The 25,633-nt window shown below is 35.8% G+C and overlaps 1 protein-coding gene across 1 annotated transcript; it reads right to left on the reverse strand.

Moving 5' to 3' along the window:
* Positions 1 to 786: 786 nt before the first annotated feature.
* On the reverse strand, positions 787 to 3,735 carry LOC149560003 (uncharacterized). The gene has a single exon (XM_089824408.1). The coding sequence runs from the start codon at positions 3,288 to 3,290 to the stop codon at positions 1,557 to 1,559; it is 1,734 nt and encodes a 577-aa protein (XP_089680534.1). The 5' UTR covers positions 3,291 to 3,735; the 3' UTR covers positions 787 to 1,556.
* Positions 3,736 to 25,633: the final 21,898 nt, after the last annotated feature.

A 25,633-nucleotide genomic window follows, 5' to 3' on the forward strand; every position in this document is an offset into this window, starting at 1 on the left:
TCACCATTTCCTACGCTGAAATAAACCCGGACGCCATTAACGCTAATGTTGTCATGACATCGTTTGTTCACGTTCGTTTCAACGACGCCATAAGATAGCCATTTTGAAGAATAATTATGCCAAAACAAACCCAAGCGGGTTATGGTTCGTTGGCCCACACCATCTAATGAGCAATGTTAAAGTTAACATTTTGGCTTATTCTTAACAGAAACACTCGACAATATAGTAGCCAGGTGTGTGGTTTCTTTAGAAAGTAACAGATAAATTCCACACCGTTTCATCATCAAATGTGGGAAAATGTTTTTGTTTCTATGTCACCTTACAATTGGCTGCGTATGTGGACGACTCTGATTCTTTCAATGGCAGTGCAACAACTATCTCTTGCATTTTCAACCATAGATCTCAAACTTTACCTTTTCCACTGAGATGTATTTGACAGCAAAGAAGGAGCAAGGAAAAGTCGGTTAATCTTGACAAATAATTGCATTTAGTATCTTTACTTTTTCTTTTAAACGTACATACAGGCTGCAAACTTGAGGAGACTGGCGGATGCTTAAAAAAATAAGGAAAAATATCGGGGATGAAATGAACGGCCACAAAGTCTTCCATGTTCGTCCAGGCCGTTGGATGGACAAAATCAACCCCTCAGTCTCATATAAGGAAACGCCTTTGGCGTAAATATAACATAATTCTCTTAAACACAGGAATAAATAATCGATTAATCAATCACATTGAAGAACAAAATGTAGTGTTTTTTTTTAATTTTTAAATAGAAGGCAGAAATGATGATATCAAAACAAAACTTAAAATTTATATACTAAAAACAGCATATGCTTGAAATATAAACAAACTAACCGACCTGAATATATTCAGGAGGTCAACATTATGTCTAATGAAACTCTTGTCCCCTAAAATCTAATGGAAAAGAGAGCTTACAGATTAGCTTACATTACCAAATCTATGGAAGACCAAAAAACAAACTATTTTCTGAATCTCTCGAAAAGACAAAAGATAATGTTGTCCATTGTCTGAAAGCATTTTCTGCTCCAGGTTGTGGTGAGACACAACACTCCAATGACAATGGAAAACCCAACTGCAAAGCTCAATCCCACCCCAACTCCCCACCATATATCATCCTCCTCTTCTTCATCCATCTTGTCAACATTTCTCTTTGGCGAAGGACAGGACTGATTTCCGCAACAGGTTGTATTGAGTTGGAGGCCGCACAGGTCTGAATTGTTTGAAAAGGATGATGACTCAAATGTGTAGAATTGCCCCCCTTGTGGTATCTTTCCTGAAAGATTATTTTGGGACACGTCCAAGTATTCCAAGAATGTGAGCGATTGCAGCTCCAAAGGAATATTTCCAGACAGCTGGTTATGTGACAGATCAAGAGACTCCAGGTTTACCATTTCCCCCAAACTCTTTGGGATTTCACCAGCAATATAGTTTCTTGAGACATTCAGAATAATTAAACCCTTTAGTAATTCCATGTTTGAAGGAATTCCACCTCCCAAGTTGTTGTTTGATAAATCAATACATTTAACCAGTGCCAATCATCTTACAAACTCCATCTCCTGTGCTTTGTTAATGATTGTTACTCGATCTACATAGATCTGAGATACAAAAGTAAGAGCGACATTATATATTTCAGTAGTCACTGTTTCGTTTCTCATGGCCTGCAAACTTGAAATGGTAGCTGGAATTATTCCTGAAAATTTGTTGGACGAAAGATCCAAGATTTGAAGAAGTGGTAATGTTGTAACTTCTGAAGGTATTCCGCCTCCAAATCTATTTGATCTCAGGATCAAAATCTTGAGATTTGAAAGTTTCCCAATCCAATTTGGAATGATCCCTCTCATTTTGTTGTTATTCAAATCAAGTATCTCCAACAGCTTACAGTTTCCAAGAGAGGATGGGAGAAAAGAATTTAGCCGATTTCTACCCAATTTTAACGTGTGAAGGGACAAGTCTCCAAGCTGTTGTGGCAACTTGCCCTCCAACAAATTGTTCTCTAAGTTCAGCATCTCAATATAATATCTGGCGTTTTTGAAACAAACAGGGATGTTACCAGTAAGGCTGTTATTTGAGAGATCCACAACGTGTATCTGGCATATAGAAGGAGGAACGCTACCACTGAGATGGTTCCCAGAGAGGGACAGATATTGAAGAAATTCAAACTCGCCGATTTTTGCTGCAATGGATCCACTGAGTTGATTCTCTGACACGTCCAAGACCGCCAGGGACCTAGAAAGAACCGCCGGAGGCTGACCTTGTAAATTATTGCTATGCAAATCCAGAACCGCCAATCGACTAGCCATCAAAGAATGAGGTAGAACTCCTGCAAAGTAATTATGAGAAAGATTGAGGTAATCAAGAGAATTGAGATCCCATATCCACTCGGGAATATTTCCTGCAAGACTGCAGTTGGACAATTCCACCCGTTGAATCGCATATTGAGTAATTAGGAACGTTGGAAACTTGCCTTCCATGTTACATGAACTTAATGCCAGCCATTCCAAAGACAATTTCGGAATCCATGTTGGGCTGAACTTACACGCCAAAAGATTATCGGAAATGTCTACCCTGAGAAGTTTCCTGAGATTATCAAGTCGAGACTCTGAAAATTCCCCACTTAACCGGTTCGACTGCAAGGAAAGGTCCTCAAGTTTTGAAAGACTAGACATGTTGAGAGGGATGGCACCTTCTAGCATGTTGTAACTTAGATCAAGCTCTTCAAGTGAAGTTAGTTGGCCAACGGAAGCGGGGATGGCACCTTCTAGCTTGTTGTAACTTAGATCAAGCTCTTCAAGTGAAGTTAGTTGGCCAACGGAAGCGGGGATGGCACCTTCTAGCTTGTTGCAACTTAGATGAAGCTCTTCAAGTGAAGTTAGTTGGCCAACGAAAGCGGGGATTTTACCCGTCAATTGATTAACAGACAGGTCTAGGTCCGTGAGATTGGTGAGTTTGGCAAGGCAAGGCGGAATTTTTCCAGACAGGTCACAGCCGGACATTTTAAGACTGGTGAGAGAATACATGGTGGAGAGAACATTGCCCAAGTCATTTCTCTCCACTCTCGACATATTCACCGAGCCAAGGTTAAGATACTTCAAATCTTTCATGTTTCCCGTCCACGTGCGCATGTCCACCATTCTTAACAATGGAGAGTCATAATAGCCACAGTTGCCAGAGAGATCCAAGTAGTTCAAAGTAGAGATGTTCCCCAGCTCCCTGGGGATATCTCCACTGAGCCCAGTATTTGATAAGTCCAAGTGTTGTAAATTAGACATGTTCCCAAGCTCCCTGGGGATATCTCCACTGAGCTCAGTCTCTGATAAGTCCAAGTAGCGCAATCTTTTGAGTCTGTCCAATCCAGGAGGGATGCGAACTCCATAGAAGAAATTCGAGCTTAGATCGAGGTGCTCCAAGTGTTCGAGATTGAACAATGGGGAAAGAACATCTCCCGTTACATTATTCAGATTAGCATCCCAGGAACTGCCGTGGAGATCGAGGCGAATGACATGGTGTGTGCGAGGATGGCATTGGATTCCAATCCACTCACAACAGTTGAAACCATGCCATGATTTGAGCACTTGATTGAAGGGATCGTAAACAGATGCGTTGAAATGCAAAAGGGAATCTCTTTCATGCCTTGAACAACACCAAACACCGTTAACGTGCAAGAGCAGAACAAGAATGTGCAGAGCTGCCCAAAATATTTTGATTAGACGCTACACGCACCGGTTGCTTCTTTTCTGTGACTTAGAGTACCTCTATAACTGAATAAATAATGAGGAATGAGTTGAAGCATATCTCCAATTCTTTGGTCAAATAAATTCTTGGATTAATGGAAAATCTGTCATTTGAACGTGTTGGAGGGACTGACAGCCAAATAATGCCTCGTCCCACAATGAGGTGTGAATCCAAATCTTTGTGGGAGAGAGAAATATAACAAAGTCAAGTCAAGAAGACTAGACGACAGACAGCTCGAATAACATTGAAATCGACGGTCTGTTTGTCCACTTCTTGTTTTCTCCTTACCTAAAAATTATATTTATAACACATATTGGTAAATAATTATTAATTCATTTTATAAAACATTTTTGGACAAGCAAACAATTTATTATATCAAGTTATTATTATTTTCCTTGTAAGTTGGAAATTTTTTGATGATACATGTTAAAATTATTTTTAATATTAAAATTTTAAAAAACTTATTAAATCAATATCAATATTTTAATTAATAAATATAATAGTTAAAACTATAATTCTTGGTTTTAATTAATTAATTAATTTTTATTTATTTTTTATAGATAAATAGTCTTTAGTCAATGAAGTTTTTTTTTAATCACTAAAATCAGCTCTATGGAAAACAGTCAATCAAAGAAAACTTTCGACGTTGCTCCAAAAAGAAAAAAAATGGACATTTAATTTTCTTACAAACATCCCATATATATGTTACTAGGTATAGATGATTGAATAGAGTTCATCACTTACAAACTTTTGCTTGAAGCATTCTAGTTAAACAATACATTGTATTCACTTTACACCACCTTTTATATTGGGGATCATTAAGCATTACATTTATTTCTTTGTAAAATTAAGAACATTTTTTTATCGCACATTTCATTCCTAAGTTGTTTGCAAAGTAGTCCATCTCTTTGTGTGACACAACTAGACTGTTATATGAATTCTTCCATTTGTTTAAGGTCCTTTCAAAAGCTCTTTATTCTTCTGTTGTATTCCTTCCTAAAACATTATTACATCTTCTAGAGAAAACTTATTGATTTGTTATTTTTTATTAGTTTGTACCATACTATTAAACTTCCTCAAATAAAAATGATACCTATCAATAAGTGTTTACTTCTCATTGCCTTCCATCTACAAAGAAAATGTTGTATTTACCTACTTGATTATGTAAAGAAGGTGGAATGATTAAACAAAATATGCATGCCTATTACTCAAGAGTATCCCAGAGTTTCATCGAGAATTAAAATAGAGACATTTCTTATCTGAAAATAATTTGTTTCCATGACACAAACCTTGATCAGTACTACCTAGAACATTCTTTCTATATCTAATATATATATAACCATCATTCCTTGGAAGCTTGAAATCAAGAGACAAGAATCAAGCATGTCAACCAAGCTAATAGATAACAACATGTATATGTAACTAAGCATGCCCTTCTCATTAGAACATATCTCATTATATTCTTCATAACTTATCTATCTTATAGGAACATGCAATAATAAATTAGAGCCATTCATCTTGTTTTAAGTGTGTTTAACCTTTTTCCTAAATAATCATCATACTATTTGTATGATTAATTCCAAATCACCGTAAAGTATTAATTTCTATGGAGAGAATAGAGACTATCTTTATCAAAGTAGCCAATATATGTAAATTTAATAGAACAACGAACAAATACGGTGCAAATTACTATGCATTGAGCTAATATACTGATGAAGTAGAACTTGTCAATGAAAAAATTGATTTACTCACCCTAAGCAAACCAATCTAATGTCAAAGAAATATTAACAAGAGATAACTGGTATGTGTAGGATCATGGTGTGCCAAAAAGTAGCAATGTGAAAAAAATAGAGTTTGAAGACATCTAAAAGCACTTCAAAATCCGCTCTGACTTTTTTCACCTATCCAGGTACCAAACTTGGAAAGTAAGGCCGAGCCTTATCATATATCCGATTTGATATCAAATATCCGATTTTATCAGATATCTGATCTCATATTGGATATCTGATAATTAACATAATAATATTATCATAATATAATAATTATAATTTTTATACTATACTATAATATTTTTGGAATAATGATACATTTGTCATTAGTTACAACACTTATTTGATTCTGAATGCTTACCGAGTTCATCACTCAGTTTACAGTTCATACCGAGCATTCGTTGGTTACCAAGTATGTTCAGTAGTGTTTACCGAGTCAGGAAGGTAAACGAAGATTTTTGTGTTTACCAAGTCACGAAGGTAAACGAAGGATTTAGTGTTTACCGAGTCAGGAAGGTAAACGAAGGATTTAGTGTTTACTGAGTCAGAAAGGTAAATGAAGGTTTCAGTGATTACCAAGACAAAAAGGTAAAAGAAGTATTCAGTGCTTACCAAGTGAATCGAAGGAGTTAGTTTCTACCAAGTGACACAATGTTTACCGAGTCACCAGTGGTTACCAAGTTCCAAGCTACTTAGAGTGATTAGTATGGACCGAGCCCCTACCTCTACCGAGTGCATGACGATGCTATGTAATGTAGTGGATGCCGAGTGTCAGAAGGTCACCGAGTGAGTTTGAGGAACCTAAGTTTTCTACTATCTGGCCGACTCAGTAATGTTTTGTCCACTTGTGTTTGGCCGACCTTGTTGTTGTAAATATTGGAATGGTATATATGTAATGTATTGTGCCATTTGCAATAGAGAGAAGTGAAAAAAAAGGGGCGAAGTAAGAATGTAATTGAGCGAATTGAAAGAGAATCAACAGCAGAGTATTCAGCAAGGTTATTTAGGAGCAGCAAATATATGTCCATCATATCAAGTGATCAGTACATAAGATCTAATTAGCAAACCAGTTGCAAGCAGATCCACTGCTTCATCCTAACAGGTGAATCAATTTTGTAAATCCTTTAACAGGGTAGACTTAACAGTCTTTTGTAAATCTCCTAACAGAGTGCATACTTCATTGTATGTTTGTAAATCCTCTAACAAGGTGGATCTAGCAGTCCTACTTGCTCCTAACAGGGAAAATCACCAGAAGTGATCATTGTAAGCCTTAACCGACCAACTTTATACTGCAGTATTGAAGTTTCGTGGGCATCATCCCCACCCCAGTTTTACTTTCAAATTGAAAGGATTCTGGGTCACCAAATCAGTGTGTTAATCTTTTCATGCATACAATAAAGTAGATGAATGAATGGTGAATTTGGTATTATGCTGAATTGGTTTAAATTTTAAAGTTTACTGATTCACCCCTCCCCTCTCAGTAACCTTGTTACTCCTGAATATTTCCAACAATTGGTATCAGAGCTTTGTGGTTCTCAGGACAGAGCTTGACAGCTTGAGCAAAGATCAAGGACAATGGAGATATTCAGACTTGACAAAACTATTGAGAATGAGAAGCTAGATTTGGAGATGGCCATGGTTCAACTCAAAGAAGCAAAGGAACATCTTTCTCAATCCCTAAAAAGAAGAAAGGAACTTGCAAGACAAATAAATGACCATTTTTATGTTGAAGAAAGGATTGAGGATTTTTACCATCAAGTAATTCAGAAGAAGCTGACAAAGCAATCAAAGAACTTTTAGAAAAGAATGGATCTCTGCAAGAAGAGGTAAGAAAGCTTAAAAGAGAGCAAGAAATACAGTCAATCAGGCTATGTGAAGTTTTGGAACAAAGAAACAAAGCACAAGAAGAATTGGAAGATAGAAGTCATGAAACTCAAAATCAATCCCTTGAACATGAAGATCTAGCAGATCAACTATCCAATGCAAATGAAGAAATCAGGATTCTCAAAGCACAAAATGAAAGTCTACAGAATGACTTAAGAACTGAGAGACAAATCAATGAAAGCTTGGAAAATGATCTAAATATTGAAAACCAAGTCAATGAAAGGATGATGAAATCTCAAGCAGACATGAATCAATTGAATCAGCAAAATGAGCAAAATTTTTATAAGCAAAAAGGTAAAGCTGGTCTTGGATACAAGGAAGAAGGTGAATCTTCTAAACAAGGTACCCAAAGGAATAAAAAACCCACTTGTAATCATTGTGGAAAGATAGGTCATACATCTAACAAATGTTGGAGTAATGGTAAAGGTAAATTCAATGGAAAATGTTTCAATTGCAATCAGCATGGTCACAAAGCCAATGAATGTAAGGAAAAACCAAAGTTTGAAGGCAAATGTCACAAATCCAAGAAACAAGGACACAAAGCATCTGAATGTAGATCAAAATCATTCAATCCTGCAGAACAAATTGTCAAAGCAATATTTGGTTGGGATTACAATACTTGGTGTAGATGTCACTATTGTGGAGAATATGGACACATAGGAACAAACTGTAGAAGGCATCACCTAAGGAAGAAAGATACAACCATAAGATGCTATACTTGTACTGAACTTGGTCATATAGCCAAGAATTGCATGAATATAGGAAAGGTTGAAGATGAAAAGAAAACTAGAGCTGATAATATTCGAAAGCAAATGAAACAACAATGGATTCCTAAGTCTACTGAGCAAGAAAATTCAAATGATGGAAATGTCACTCTAGAAATGGGTGACTCCACCATTCCTAATTAGACTTATCAGGAAGGATAAGGGACTGCATCTTCAAGCCATATCCTAGGTAGTTCCAGAAAGAAGGAGTGGAAATGATAAATCAGTATTGCAGATACAAGTCATAATTCACAGTGTTGCATCTACCGACTAAGGTTGGTTTTCAGACTTTACCGAGCTTGGTCGGGAAAATAAGAAAGGTTTTCTGTGTTCACCGAGTTGCAAGGTATACCGAGTAAGTCGGTGACTATTTATAAAACTCTAATTCTCAGCTACCTTTGTACCTGAGCATTAATGACAGAATTTTGATCAAAAAGGTAGAATTGATCTCATTTTTCACCGCGAATTCAGAGTTCATAGAGAAAATATATTTTCAAGTGCATTCAAGTGAGTTCAAGTGATTTGAAGCGATTTTCTAGCAAAGAATTTGTGTTACAAAATCATTCTCTCACCGAGCAGCAATGGCATCCGCAAGCACCAGTGGCAGTAAGGCGAAGAGAGGTTCTGAAATGCTTGTGAAAGGAGTCGAATGGAAGGTGCCCAATTTCAAAATTGTTCTTGCCATCGCTGAATCACTCGACCTGCATGGAGCTCAATTGCAGATCCCTCCAAAGGCACTTCTTTTCAATGATATTTATACTCATTTCAAGTGTACTGTGCAAGAAATAGGGACACTAGATATGAATAGTACCCTAGCCGAGTTATGCATGGATGGAAACCTAAAACTTGAGTTTAAACATTTGGAAACCAAAGGCTTAACCCATATCCCACATCTACCAAGGAGTTTCCAAGTGAAATGGGTGAGGTATATCTTAAGTCGTGTGCATAATGGACAATTGTGGTTAGAGCAACCCATCCTCATAACAAAGAAGATGATCCACAAGATCACGGGCTTACCAATGTTGACCAAAGCCAAAACCACCAAAACCCTAGGTCGAGATGAACTTCAGAAATTAAACCTAGCTAAATGGGAAAGCAGAGGCTTAAAGCTTAACAATGTTTCAGATATAGAACTGAAATTTGGTATTTGTGTTATTGCATACAAACTGTATAGTTCCAATAGGCTGAATAGTGTACCTTGTGAGGCTGTAGATTTGGCATATAAGATTGTAAAGAAAAATATGGAGTTTGACCTAGCTAATGTGCTATTAAAACAATTGAATAAAAACATGGATAGCATAAGGACTGCAAAGACAAACCCCTGTAAATTTGGTTCTTTTCTAGTTTGTTTATTTTTCTATGTACAGAAATTCTTTCCATCTAAGGGTGCAGTTGTATGGAGGAAAGATACTCCAATTTTGTATCAAATAAATGAATTCATAGCAGAAATGGGTATGAATTTTGACAAGGTAATGGATAATTATTTTGAAGATTTCAAGGAAAGGATGAACAACAGGTTCAGGATACCTCCGAAACTTGTTGAAGATTATAAGGATGATGTTTGTTTCCTAGTTGACTGTGACAGAGTCTACATCTAGGCAGTCAAACCCCGAGTGGCATTGGTAAAACCATTGCCCTATGAGCTAAATATTGATGATGCCAGAGATATCATTGAGCCACTGGTAAATGAACTAGTGGATCCCAAGTTGCCTGCATTTGGAACCTATGAAGAGGCAAAGGTTAGAATAGAGCTTGAAATCAAGCTTCCTCAAGCAATCTCTAAAGGCAAGAGAAAGATAGAAAAGCTGAAAGCTGATACTGGACCTCTCATGATAATTGAAGAGAGAGGAGAAAATAAAGAAGAGGAGGAAGCCGAGTCTGAAAAAGAAGAAGAGCCTCAACGAAAGAAAGGTAAGGTGACTATCACCAAACCTACAAAGTAAACCACTGCAGTGTTCTCCAGGAGAACAAGACAGTGAAAGAAGGAACTTGTACTTGTTAAGCCTTCACTCACCTTTGAAGCAAGACTAAAGCAATTAGATGAAGGAGCTAGCTTCACAAAATTTAAAGCATTAAAGTTTGAAAGCAGAACAAAACAGGAGAAAATGCAGATTGAGGAACTGGTACTGAACAAAATGGGTAAATGGAATTACTCCCCGAACCAGATAGCCTCTCAGATCTCCAAAGAGCTATTAGAAAGACTGCAACCAACATGGGAAGCTGCAACCAAGACTGTCAAAGACATTTATGAGCAGACCCTGAGGAATCTCCTGTCGAGTCTCACTAATGCTGAAGTGAAGAAATCACTGAAAGACCATGAAGGTAATATGATGATTAGATTCCACACTTGTTTGATACTTGTCAAAGACATTGAGCATGTAGTAAATGATGCAACAAACATGTGGAAAAATATCTATCATCTACACAAACCTAGTGAGGATACTGTTGAAATCACGGACAATGACAGCAGTGGTGATAATAATGATGATGATGATGGTGATGACATTGAAGACATTCCAGAAGACTTGCAATCATTAATGTTAGAAATTGAGGAAGAAGCTGAAAGAGAAATGAAGGAAGAAGCAGAACAAGCTAAGGATGAAGAAGCTGAAAGAGAAATGGAGGAAGAAGTAGCTTCTACTGGTGATATTGTGAGCTCAATAGACTCATCAATTGATCAATCTCCACCTATCTCCTCTCAGCTCCACGTTTCTGCAATGCAAGTGCCAAGCACCTCATCTACCGAGCTGGCAGTCACTTCTTCAGTTATCGAGCTTCAATGCACATCATCAGCCAAAATGTCATCCACTGCAGCAGTGACTTCACTGAGTATATCTCTTCCACCTACAGCTTGTAGAGTAAGTCTTCCAAGTTTCTTACCAATTTTTTCTTCCTCAGCCACATTGGCCCCAATTTTTGCTCCAATCAGTTCTCCAATTGTAAATATACTAGTATGTACATCATTTTTGACTTGTACATCATTTTTGGGAAGTATATCAAGTTTTGATACAGCCAACACTTCTCTTAGTTTACCTTTAGTTGGTCCCATTCCAGTTTTGACTGCTAGTCCTGCATCATCGACCATTGTATCTACTTCAAAAGGAAAAGAGGTAAGCATTGCAGATAAAAAAAAGACACCCTTGAGACTGCTACTTACAAGAAAAGTATTAGATAGTGATATAGATTTGGATGAAGAAATTGTCATTCCACAGATAAATCTAGAAACTGCTATAGTTAATGAACTAAGATTGGCTAGTCAGCATCTAGAACAAAAGGCACAACAAATGCAGCTAAGGAATGAAAGGGACAGAGAATTCAACATAATTGAGAGTGCTAAAAACATAATAACTGAGGCTATAAGTGTTGATGTGGATTCATCTCAACACATTTTGTTACAGCTAGAAGAAGTGGTGAATAAATTTAATGAAGATATCTCAGGACAAGAAAAGTTAATAGAGAAAGCAGAAAGGAAATTTGAAAATAAGGTTCTTGAGCACATTGCTTAGCACTTAGCAATAAAACAGGTTGAATTAACCTCAATTTTGTTTGACATTGAAAATTCTTTTAATAATGTAACCTCACTTTTTGCAAAACTTTGTGATGTTACTGAGTATACAAAGGAAATAAAAGAAAAGTTAAATAAAATTGATGCGTATATAAAGGTCAGTGCCCAAATGCTGCAATCTGACCACAGTGCTAGTTCATCCCATCATCTGAGAATCAAATTTTTGTCAGAGAAACAGGCAGAATTGTTGAGAGAGGAAGAAAGGATCGGGTCTACTCTGATTGACATCCAGAATATGATCCTTCTTATCATGAACACAATGCAGAAGCACATTGCATATTCAAAAACATTGATCCATGACAATAACTTCTCTATTGCAGACCATGTGATTGAACTTTTTGCAGAAGTTCAAGTAGCTCTCTCCACATGTAAAATCCTGCAAGACAATTGGGATAAAACTCTGCAACTAATTCTTCAGGTACATTCTGAGATTATCACACATTTTGCTATCTCCATGTAAATACATTCTTTATTCTTTGGCATTATTGTCAAAAAGGGGGAGAAAGTAATATATAGAGAAATCAGACACAAAAGGGGAGAAGGAAATAAAGTAATAAAGAATAAAGTCATATAACTAATGTAAAAACCTTGTGTATATTGTATGGGGGAGTTATATGTAAGGTAGCCCATGTATATTCAGCACAACAGAATCAAATCAGTTTTGTCAGATCTTGTATATAAATTTTGGCTCATAAGTGTTTTTGTCACTAATGCCAAAGCGGGAGATTGTTGGAATAATGATACATGTGTCATTAGTTACAACACTTATTTGATTTTGAATGCTTACCGAGTTCATCACTCAGTTTACAGTTCATATCGAGCATTCGTTGGTTACCAAGTATGTTCAGTAGTGTTTACCGAGTCAGGAAGGTAAACAAAGGTTTTAGTGTTTACCGAGTAGAAAGGTAAACGAAGGATTTAGTGTTTACCGAGTTAGGAAGGTAAATGAAGGATTTAGTGTTTACCGATTTAGGAAGGTAAAAAAAGGATTTAGTGTTTACCGAGTCAGAAAGGTAAATGAAGGTTTCAGTGATTACCAAGACAGAAAGGTAAAGGAAGTATTCAGTGCTTACCAAGTGAATCGAAGGAGTTAGTTTCTACCGAGTGACACAATGTTTACCGAGTCACCAGTGGTTACCAAGTTCCAAGCTACTCAGCGTGATTAGTATGGACCGAGCCCCTACCTCTACCGAGTGCATGACGATGTTGTGTAATGTAGTGAATGCCAAGTGTCAGAAGGTCACCGAGTGAGTTTGAGGAACCTGAGTTTTCTACTATCTGGTCGTCTTAGTAATGTTTTGTCCACTTGTGTTTGGCCGACCTTGTTGCTGTAAATATTGGAATGGTATATATGTAATGTATTGTGCCATTTGCAATAGAGAGAAGTGAAAAAAAAGGGGCGAAGTAAGAATGTAATTGAGAGAATTGAAAGAGAATCAGCAGTGGAGTATTCAACAAGGTTATCTAGGAGCAGCAAAGATATATCCATCACATCAAGTGATCAGTACATAAGATCTAATCAGCAAACCAGTTGCAAGCAAATCCACTGCTTCATCCTAACAGGTGAATCAGTTTTGTAAATTCTTTAATGGGGTAGACTTAACAGTATTTTGTAAATCTCCTAACAGAGTGCATACTTCATTGTATGTTTGTAAATCCTCTAACAAGGTGGATCTAGCAGTCCTACTTGCTCCTAATAGGGCAGATCACCAGAAGTGATCATTGTAAGCCTTAACTGGCCAACTTTATACTGCAGTATTGAAGTTTCGTGGGCATCATCCCCACCCCAGTTTTACTTTCAAATTGAAAGGCTTCTGGGTCACCAAATCAGTGTGTTAATCTTTTCATGCGTACAGTAAAGTAGATGAATGAATGGTGAATTTGTTATTATGCTGAATTGGTTTAAATTTTAAAGTTTACTAATTCACCCCTCCCCTCTCAATAACCTTGTTAGTCCTGAATATTTCCAAAAAATATTATTATTATTATATTATAATAATAATAAAATATTATATTATAATAGTATAATATATTACATGTAATATTATATAATATAATATTATAATAATAATAATTATACTATACTATAATATTATTATTATATTATAATTGTATAATATTATACTATAATAATTATATTATATTATAATAATATAATATAATAATATTATTATTATATAATATAATAATAATATTATATTATAATAGTATAATATGATAATAATATTATTATATAATATAATAATAATATTATATTATAATAATATAATAATATATTATAATATAATAATATAATATAATATTTTATAAAATAAAATATAATGTAATATAATATATATAAAATATAATATAATAATAAAAATTTAATATATTATAATATAATATATAATAAAAAAAGTAGTATATTATATAATATATGCGATGAATATCGAATATTCGATATAATATTAGATATCTGATATTATATCGGATATCCGATACCTGTGACATTACATAAAAAAAATCACAGACCCGTGAGCCCTTATTTCACATATTTGGTGGCCAGTATTTGCACCGCGATCAGATATCACATATACAATCTAATATCGGATATCAAGGCATATTTTTTTTTCATTTTTTAACTCATTTTTCACCTAAGTTCAATAGATTTTAGCATGATTTTGTTTGTTTTAGTTGAATCTAGGGTTTTTTTGAAAAAAAAATGTTAAAATTAAGGTTTTTTTAAAAATATATATTACGTTTTGCAATTCAATAAGAATGGCTGATCAAAATGATGACACTGAGGCTAGGAATAATATTCCTCATAACCCCCTGCCAAATGATCTAGTACCCCCACAAAATCATCCACCAAATGATCCTCTACCCCCTCAAAACCCTCCTCTAATCAAGTATTTGATAAATGAAAATCTCACTAAATTTGAGAGGTTTGCATAGAACATATAATAATGTACTCGCATTGGCTCCTATGTTATCCATGTTAAACACCATAGTGGATAACATTGAAACCCTTATGAACCAATAAAATGTCGCTCTTCGTTGGCATGATGAAATGCACAAGATGTTTGATGATGGTTTGGACAATGACAAGGTTTCGGCCCTCAATATAACCAAAGAGGATTTGGCTAGCCTTTTTGCGAACCCGAAAATAGGTTTACCAGTTTACCCAAAAAAATCCAAACTATCGATTAAATGGTGCACAAATGATGCCATACGTGCAAACTTTTGGGATTGTTGGTGGATGGTCTTTGATATCCCTCCACATGGAAATTTAGACATACCATTTTATTTCCTTAGAAAATTATATGCAAAATTTGTGTTGAAACTTAAAGGTGAACTATTGGAGCATGAAGCCCAACATGGGCTTAGGACTAGGAGCTCCTTAGGATAGACCCTCTTCCCAATGGAAGAAAGCTAGCACTTTTGTCCCCCCCACTGATATCTCCCCCTCCTCCTCAAGTGCAACATCCAGATATTATGGCTGAGGGTAGCTCTCAAACCATCAAAGCCATTCATAGGCTAAGTAGCCTAATGATATCTTAGGCTAGGTCAACTCTGCGTCCTCATGTTGATGATGCTAGTGCCAGTTCATCATCAGCTAGCTTTTCACACATTTGTGTGCCTCACACTTGCATTACGTGCAAGAATATTTTCCTGGGTCCCATAGGTGATCTTCCTAAGTATCATTTTGTATTAGACGAGGATACATCAGACACACATGCAGAGGCTATAGGCCCTAATAAGAGAGAGGAGGGGAATGTAGAGTCATAGACTCCTTCAGTGTCAGTACATGTATACCTTATTTTGTTATGACATATGCAATTTAAAGTTAATTTTTATAATAGATTAATTTTAATTTTTAAGCCATACTGACTTTTACATGTATGTGATCTTCATTCATGTTTAGTTGATGACCGAGGAGGAGCTCAAACAAATTGATGATGCCATGCTCTCGGCCATTTCATTTGGCCTTGAGACATCTACGGTACATTATGTTTTGTTTGCATTTTTTTTCTATTTTATATTGTAGCATATACGATTGCTAATCTTTCTTTTATCTTGCAGGTACCACCTATCTTGGGGGGACAATGTGCAGGGGGTGAGCCAACACACATTGACAAAAGAAAGGTAATTAGGTGCTTTCTATTTGATTAGATATCAGTGCATTCTTGTAAACTGTTTGTGGTAATCCCATTTAATTACATTCTTTATTGTATATAGGGCATGCCTACTAGTGATGAGCCTGTACAGATTTTGCCTCATAGACCATCAGGGATTTCCATTTGCACTGAGAGCCCCATTGTATGTATAAGTATCATTTATTTTTTATTTTCCTTATCTTTATAAATAAATTCAAAACTGATTTCCATGATATTAAAAACTACTATTTTGTATCTCATAGGAGACTCCTAGTGCACATGAGGTCTGACAGGAGAGTTATCAATTATTTGAGTTATATATATATATGATAGCGTAACGTAAAGATATAACATATAATCTATTAATATATAATAATATAATATGTTATTCTTATTATAATCTATAAATATAATATATATTATTATATTATATTATTATTATTTTTACTATATTTTTATTAAATATAATAATGTAATATTATATATATATATATGTTATTGTTAAATATTATTATTATTAAAATGTATAATATATTATTATTATTATGATGACCTATGTTATTAATATATAATAATATATTATGTTATTAGTATTATAATTTGTAAATATAATATATTAGTATATATGTCCCTAGGGGTCCTAGGACCCCTAGGGACATTTCACAATCGTTCATATGGATCAAAGGGGGTCATAGGTCACCCTATGACCCCCTTCGACCCATTACATGATGACATATGTCCCTAGGGGTCCCAAGACCCCTAAGGACATATCACAATCATTCATATGGGTTGAAGGGGGTCATAGGATGACCTATGACCCCCTTCAATATAGTACATGATGACATATGTCCCTAGGGGTCTTAGGACCCCTAGGGACATATCACAATCCTTCATATGGGTTGAAGGGGGTCATAGGGTGCTCTATAACCCCTTTTGACTCATTACATGATGACATATGTCCCTAGGGGTCCTATGACCCCTAGAGACATATCATAATCCATCATATGGGTCAAAGGGGGTCATAGGGTGACCTATGACCCCCTTTGACCCATTACATGATGACATATGTCCCTATGGGTCCTATGACCCCCTTCGACCCATTACATGATGACATATGTCCTTAGTGGTCCTAGGACCCCTAGGGACATATCACAATCTTTCATATGGGTTGAAGGGGGTCATAGGGTGACCTATGAACCCCTTCAACCTATTACATGATGACATAAGGACATATTAGAATCATTCATATGGGTCGAAAGGGGTCATAGGGTGACCTATGACCCTCAAACCCGTAGGGACATATCAAAATCCTTCATATGGGTCAAAGGGAGTCATAGGGTAACCTATGATCCCCTTTGACCCATTACATGATGACATATGTCCTTAGGGGTCCTAGGACCCCTAGAGACATATCACAATCCTTCATATGGGTTGAAGGGGGTCATAGGTCACCTCAACCCATTACATATATATCAAAATCGTTCATATGGGTTGAAGGGGGTCATAGGGTGACCTATGACTCCCTTTGACCCATTACATGGTGACATATGTCCCTAGGGGTCCTAGGACCCCTAAGGACATATTACAATCCTTCATATGGGTCAAAGGGGGTCATAGGGTGACCTATGACCCCCTTCAACCCATTACATGATGGCATATGTCCCTAGGGGTCCTACGACCCTTAGGAACATATCACAATCCTTGATATGGGTGGAAGGGGGTCATAGGGTGACCTATGACCCCCTTTGACCCATTACATGACAACATATGTCCCTAGGGGTCCTAAGACCCCTAGGGACATATCACAATCCTTCATATGGGTTGAAGGGTGTCATAGGGTGACTTATGACCCCCTTCAACCCATTACATGACAACATATGACCCCTAGAGACATATCACAATTGTTCATATGGGTCGGAGGGGGTCATAGGGTGACCTATGACCCCCTTCAACCCATTATATGACAACATATGTCCCTAGAGGTCCTAGGACCACTAGGGACATATCACAATCCCTCATATGGGTCTCACCCTATGACCCCTTTCAACCCATTACATGACGACATATGTCCCTAAGGGGCCTAAAAACCCTAGGAAAATATCAGGGTGACCCCACAATAATGGGTTCCCTTTTTTGACCAATTTTGACACTGAAATTAATATTTTATCAACAAACGTCACGTTCAAGTGACTATATCTCCAAAACTATAAATAATTTCAAGATGACATAAACTAGTGATTTTGAGTACTTTGTTCCTAATTTGTAACCATATTTTTTAATCTAAAAAAAATTATTTATGTCAAAAAAAATTATCTCCTTCAAAAAGTGGTACATAGTAAAATTCAATATTTTAAAGAGTGACAGTCTGTTTGACACACATAACTTTTTTTTCTAGAAATGATAATGAAGTAATTCTTTTGACATTAGATTTGTAACATCAATATCCAAAGGATGCATTTGGTTTGATTTATTTTGGTTGAATATTGTATAGTTTATGAAATTTTGAAGTGACATGAACTGTAATTCAAACATACGTTCCATTTGACATAGATAATTTGAAGCCAATTTATCATAAACCTTTTTTTTTTTTTTAATAGAAAGGTATCTCAATAAGCTAGTTCCTGCATATTTTTCAAAAAAAAATTGACCTAATTTACTAATTTTTCTGAGGTGTCAAAGTTGGTTGATGTTCAATCGGTAATGAACCTATAATGAGTTAAACTCATATTTGAAACTCTTAATGATTAAAATATGTATTACAATTATAGTCATTGGAAAGCTTGCTCCGAGCAACACATTTTGACATTTTTAATTTTATAGTAGGAGATCATTCTCCTGCAATTATGGAAGTCAGAAGAGTAAAAATAAATTAAAAAATTAAAAATAATATATATATATATGAAAAAAAGGTTTTTTTTCTTCTAAGTTTGCATGTTTGCGCTAACATACCCTTAAAAACTTTGTAGCCGCTAGAAAAAATTAGGCGTATGTTCGGGTGAACACGTCTATAGTCAACTTGTTCGTACAAACAGTCTAAAAAACTCAAAAAAGTTGCCATTTGTAAAGCTATTTGCCATCAACCCGACCAGTAGTGCATTGGCTGTCTTTGCCATGAATTTCATTTGCAAAATTGAAGGCATCAATTTGGTAAAAAAATTGTACATCTAAATTATTTATTTATTTCTTTCATTAGTGAAGTTGTTTAGCAGATACATTGAAGTTAAATTAAAAATTAGTAACACATTAATGGTGTTAAGAAATGTATTTTCTTATTGTGTTACTAATGGTCTCCTTGTAAGATGTGGCAATCATGGGATGAAGACATGATCATAACAAACTACTAATGCTTGCTTTGCAGGACATTGTCAAAGAACATTGTGTGTTTGTCAAAACAATGTGTGTGGATTTATTAGATTAAATAACACTTCATTTGGTGCTTAAAATGAACTTTTTATTTTCTGTCTAGCGTGTCTACAGTGTTTAAATCCCTAAGAATTGCATTGGACGTATCCTCTCCCCTCACCATTTGTGGATCTTGAGTGTAAGAGAAATCCATGTAACTTCTATAGGAGGCCTACCTTGGACCAAGATACTCGATATTGGGCATGCCAAGGGATAAGCTCATAGCGGTAATAGGCCAAAATCCAGGTCAACATTCTAGCCGCTATATAAAACTTGATTATGGTGAAAGTCGTGTCAGTGGTATTGTTGAGTGATAGATCTCCTCCAGTACCCTTATGGTGCATCAAACCCTGATTCTCAAGGCTGGGAGACCTTTTGGGGAAGTTTATTACTCACTTGCTGAACAAAATGCCCTTACTAAAAATTATGTTTTAGTGGCCAAAATCTTTTCTATCCACTGGCTCAAGGGGTCACCCATGCCCATGAAGATATCTTACATTCTCACAGTCCTTAGTAGAGAAAACAATGCCTTGGGAAGTTGTGCCCCTTGAAATGTGGATCTTGGTAGCCTCGAGAAGTGAGCACTGTAAGGGGGAGCCTATGGTGCCAAGGTCCTAAGTTGTCCACTCTGGATAAGCGCAGTTGAACTTTGGTTCAAGTAGAAATTTAGTGGATACAATCCTAAAGCCTAGGTTGTGGTGTGATTGTTCACTTTTAACAATAGCTATTCTTGTCTTAATGTGTCTTGCGTGTGTGTAAAACATAATCAAGATAAAAGCCAACATTCAAATTTACACCTTGGAAACTTGCAAAACCTTGTCAAAACATCAAACATTGTCAAAACATTGTCAAGATTTCACCTAAGTTCAAAAAACCTTACGTATACCTCTATCATTAGCATAATCATATTCCTAAATGTCATTTTTGACTTACCCTACTGGTATATCCCCCTCATATTGCATTGTTCAAACCCTAGCATCATTTTCACTATCAAACCCTATCGAATTGTCCATCAACCAACTTGTATTCTTGATCACCTATCCTCATTTTGCATAGCCTAAACATCATTATCAACCCTAGGAAACCATACCTTGCATAGTCCACTTTGTTGTACACACAATTTTTTATTTTTAACATTAAAAATTATACACATGTAATTGAACATACATCACACATCATGGACCTAGATAATCTGTAACACATCCAGACCTAGATTAATTTGCATATAAGTATAAGATAACTTTAAAGTTGAGAGTTTGGTTATGATTAGAGTTAATTTATTGTTCTAGGATTTTATTATACTTTGGGGGGTATTATTAGAGAATTCAATTAAAGGGTAATAAATTATTTATATTACTCTTAAATGATAATGTTTTGAGGTTTAGGTTTCAAGTTGGGTTACATATATATCATTTAAAACAAGGGCAAATACTTCATGTATGTACATGTGTTTGAATGTATGTGCATGTATCTCAAATGTAATTTTTAACAATTTAGGATTAGGGTCAACTTGTTTTAATTTTATGTAAGTTAGGCCTCAATTAGGTTTTGAAATAGGGTTTTAGTGTAATTAGGCTCAATTTTAGGGTAAGATTTAAGACCGTATGACATTGTTAGGGTTTACACGAACTTACATAATTTATAGCATTAAATTTAGGGGTTAATATTAATGTCCATGGTTAAGAATTTAGGATAAGGGAACTTAGCATATGAAGTTTATGATTTAGGGTATTTATTATCATTTATAATCTTGGTTTAGAAATTAAATTTTAAGATCAAGGTTACAGTTAGGGTTTGGTTTGGTCAGGGTTAGGGTTTGGATGTACATGTATGTTATATTCATACCTAGATATGCAAATTAATCTACATTATTATATATGTATAATTTAGGATCTCCCCTTAAGACATGTCATTGAATTATATAGTTAATTATATACTTCTAATTATTAAGACATTAAAAATAATAACATATGTACATTTAAACATGAATATTGAAAACATATGTATGCACGTCTATATCTAACACATGAATATATTTACATGTACATTTATGAAATAAAATATACATTTTAATCTACATTGTTATGTATAATTTAGGATCTCCCCTTAAGACATGTGTTATTAAATATAGTTAATTACACTTAGTTATAAGATAAATTAAGATCAATAGTTAACATATACACAAATTATACATATAAAAATGTGAATTTATTAAAAATATGTACATACATCTACTTTTAACCACAAACAAATATACATGTACATATATGTTCAAAATAAAAAATTATACTTTCTAATCTATATTTTTACATGTACAATTTAGGATCTAGACCCTTAAGATATGTCATTTAATTAAACTTGTAAGATTAAGACATTAAAGTGAATTTGACATATATACATAAACATTAATATTGAATCTTCAATCATGGAGGCTAAAGCCTGGAAAATGATTTTACATAATTATGAAGAAAGCTCAGGGCAACGGGTGAACTACCATAAAAGCAAGATTTATTTCTTTAACACTGATCCTTCACTTCAAAGAAATATTAGGAAAATCTTGGATTGCCAATCCGGTTGCCTCCCAGACACTTATTTAGGCCTCCCCCTCACTACCAAGGAGGTGTCTAATGAATTTTGGAATTTGATAGTGGAGAGAATTCAAAAAAAAGCTTGCAGGGTGGAAAGGAAAGATATTAAGCAATGTCGAAAAACTTCAATTGATTGTTTCTGCCCTTCAAGGAATCCCTATTTATTTCTTATCCATATTTAAGATTAATCTTAATATGGATGAGAAAATTGAGAGAATTCAAAGGAATTTCTTGTGGTTAGGGACTGAAGAGAAAAATAAATTGAATTTGGTCAACTAGGAGGAGGTGTGTAAACCAAAAGCTAAGGGGGGGCTTGGGATTAGAAGAATGAAAGACCTTAATAAAGCTCTCCTTACAAAAATTGGATGGAGACTGGCAAAAGGAAACCCAGGGTGGAGAAATATTATGAAAGCTAAATATTTGTCTAATACCTCCTTTCAGTGGAACCTGTATAATAATGACCTCCCAAGTGGTTCAAAGATCTAGCAGAACATTATTAGAAATAGAGGACTACTAAGAGAAGGATTGAGGTGGATTATGGGAAATGGCTTCAATATAAGGTTTTGGGAAGACAGGTTGATGGAGGGGAAACCGCTGGCTTTAAGTCTATATAGTAGTTTAATGGAACTCCTTAAGCAGGACATAGGGGTTAGAGTGGGAGACTACATTGATCAGGGGAGGAGATGGAAGAAGCTGTTGAAGGAGGATTATCCGCGGGAGATAGGTATTCTCGTAGAGGAACTGGAAGAACTAATAAAGGAATAGAGGATCCCAATGCTACCACAGGAAGATGTCTTAGCTTGGGATTTAACTCCAACTGGGAACTTCACTGTCAAATCTACTTATACCCTAATATTTAGTAAGGAACTATGCCCAACTACGTGGAGTAAGGTATGGATCAGTAACCTTATACCAAAGATTAATTTCTTTTGGTGGATGGTTCAACATGGAAAAATCCTAACAATCGATAATTTGAAAAAAAGGGGATTCTACATAACAAACCATTGCTACCTTTGTGAACAAAAGGAAGAAAGTATTTACCACCTTTTCATTGAATGTCAATTTGCAGTTGACATCTGGACTAAGGTTTGGGAAAGATTGGGGGTGGTATGGGTCATGAAAGATAACTTGGGATAGTTTGTGGATAATTGGGATTGCCCATTCCATCATCCAAGACTAATCCTCTTATGGAAGTTTCTCCCACCATATGTATGCTGGCACATATGGAAAGAAAGGAATAACAGGATATTCGGGGGAGAAAATAGGATGGTTGAAGTGGTTTTTGGAGTGATGAACAAATTGTTGAAGGAAAATATAAGAGTAGTTAAATACAAGATGCCAAAGGAGGAACCTAGAAGTCTTGAAGGCATTGTGGCTGGGAATTGGGGTTGTCAAGAGGACTTCTTCCTTTTTAATAGCTCTACTAGGAGGAGGAGACAACAGACAATATGGAGACCACACACCATCACATACTATAAATTGAATTTTGATGGAGCTACGAAAGGAGGACAGGGAGCGGCTGATGGTGTGCTGAGAGACAAGAATGGTGATGTTCTATTGGTTTATGCAGGCCAAGTGGGGATTGGTAGCAATAATGTGGTAGAAGCTATGGTGTTATTATGGGGTCTTCAACTCTCTAGGGAAAGAAACATTTTAGAGTTAACTATAGAAGGGGACTCCAAACTGGTGATCAATTGGGTAAAGGGGGAGGCAAAATTGGGATGGAAGATTAGAAATATCATCCTTGATATTAAAAATATATTGGAGGAAATGAGAATGGCCCACCTATAGCATATCTATCGGGAGGGTAATCAAGTGGCAGACACTACGGCTGCCATGGGGTTTAACGTTAGGGAAATCACATGCTGGGAAAATTTAGTTGATATCAACGAAAATCTAAGGATGTTGATATTCAAGGAAAAAGGTGGTAGAATTCAAAATGATGATCACTAAATTTAAAAGTAAGGCCAATTTTGGTGAGATGGAGAACTTTGTTGCTAAATTTAACTTTAGCATTTTGGAAATAAGAGATAGACATGGCCATACAAATGACAAGGAAATTTCCTTTTTACAATTATGGTAACTCAGAGCAAGCTTCAAATCGCTTCCCAAATGGAAGTATGATAGATATTATGGATTGGGATGTCAGAAATTGACGGGAAGAGAAAATTAGGTTTTTTAATACCCACGAATCTCATAATAAGATGTTATGGGATTCTGGTGCACATCATACGTGGGTCTATAATTTTGATCCCTATTGCCCCAAAGGATTAAAGCAAGAGAGCAGCCATAGAGAATTGGAAAGCGATAAAGTTCTGATGCGTATTTCTGAGGAAGAGAGGCAGGATAGTGGTGAAATTGATATGGGAGGTGATCTGAATCAGTTGGAACCAATGAGACTTGAGAACTTCAAGGATAGGATGGTGACCTGGTATCTCCTGAAAGAACGGGTTTTTTTTCCATATATGTTGTCCATGGCTAGGAATGATAAAAATTGTGCATTACAATTTGTGAATAATTGGGATGATAAGAAGGTCACAATCAACGACATTACTTTTTAATTCACAGAGGAGGTTATTGCGATGGCAACAGGACTCACAGTGAAGGGAAAAAAGTGGAAGAAAGTCACCAAAGTCTCGGATGAGAATAGCATGAAAAACTTCTTTGCGGAGAATGAGGAGCCGATTCACTACAAAGGAGGGTTTAAAAGGGATAAGCTACCTGAGCCCTGGGATGATGTGTGCCTAGTCCTGATGAAGTATCTCACCCTAGAAGGCAGGTTTGGAGTGTGCTATTACCATCATTTTCCCTTGTTGAATCATTTTAGAAATAGGGATTTCATTTCCATTCCATTTTTTCTTCTACATTCGCTTGAGGATATGATTAAGGATATTAAGGAAAAAAAAAGTAAAGGCCTAAACTTCACCATTATTCATCATGGGTTAATTTTTCATCTGTATTAGTTCCACTTAGCTTTATGTCCCCCTAGAGAGGTTATTGTGAAAAACCCCTGCCATAGTAGGATTTCCCCCTCGAGCTCTAATACAAGGACAAAAATCCATACTCCTAGGCCATCTCCTAGTAAGGATACTAAGAAAAAGAAAAAAATTGACATAGCCATAGAACAAAAGGGAAACAAGAAATTAAAAGTTGATAAGGTGGTAGAGGTTGTTGGAGAGGATTCTGGTGAAGATATAGGGGGAAAAACAAGAAGAAGGTCTAGTAGGCTAGCTCAGTCCTAAGGTAGGGGTAAGCAGAAGTCAATCAAATACCTTGTTGAGGAAGTTGAAGAAGATAGCTCAGACAATAATAGCGATAGAAGGGAGGAGGAAAGCATTTCCAACTCTAAAAAGGATGATGGTAATGAGGAGGGGGAAAAAAAGTTTCAATTCTGGGAACATTTTGATGGATGACACTCAAACTCAAGTGTTGGACAGCAAAGAAAGGAATACTGAAACAACCCATGTTTCAGCTAGCTTCTCACTTAAACCCTTTACTTTTTGTGATGAGACGAGAAAAAAGGATAATTCCCCAATTACCATTTCTTCCCTTGTTAAGGAAAATTCGAAGATTTCTTCTAACCCATGGGTGCTACAGGATAAACCAAAGGGATAGAAAATGAAGGAGGTTGTTGCTAAGAAGGTCGAGGAGCATAAAGAGGAGACTGTGAAGGTGGAGGAGCATTACATAAACCTAGAGGAAAGAGTCAGAACTTTGGAGGAGGGGTTTTTCACCTTCTCCAAGTTTGGACTTAAAGTTATTCATGCTACTG

The sequence above is a fragment of the Cupressus sempervirens genome, chromosome 4, assembly GCF_028749045.1.
Source record: "Cupressus sempervirens isolate cs-2001-9-10 chromosome 4, ASM2874904v1, whole genome shotgun sequence".
In the NCBI taxonomy this organism is placed as follows: domain Eukaryota; kingdom Viridiplantae; phylum Streptophyta; class Pinopsida; order Cupressales; family Cupressaceae; genus Cupressus; species Cupressus sempervirens.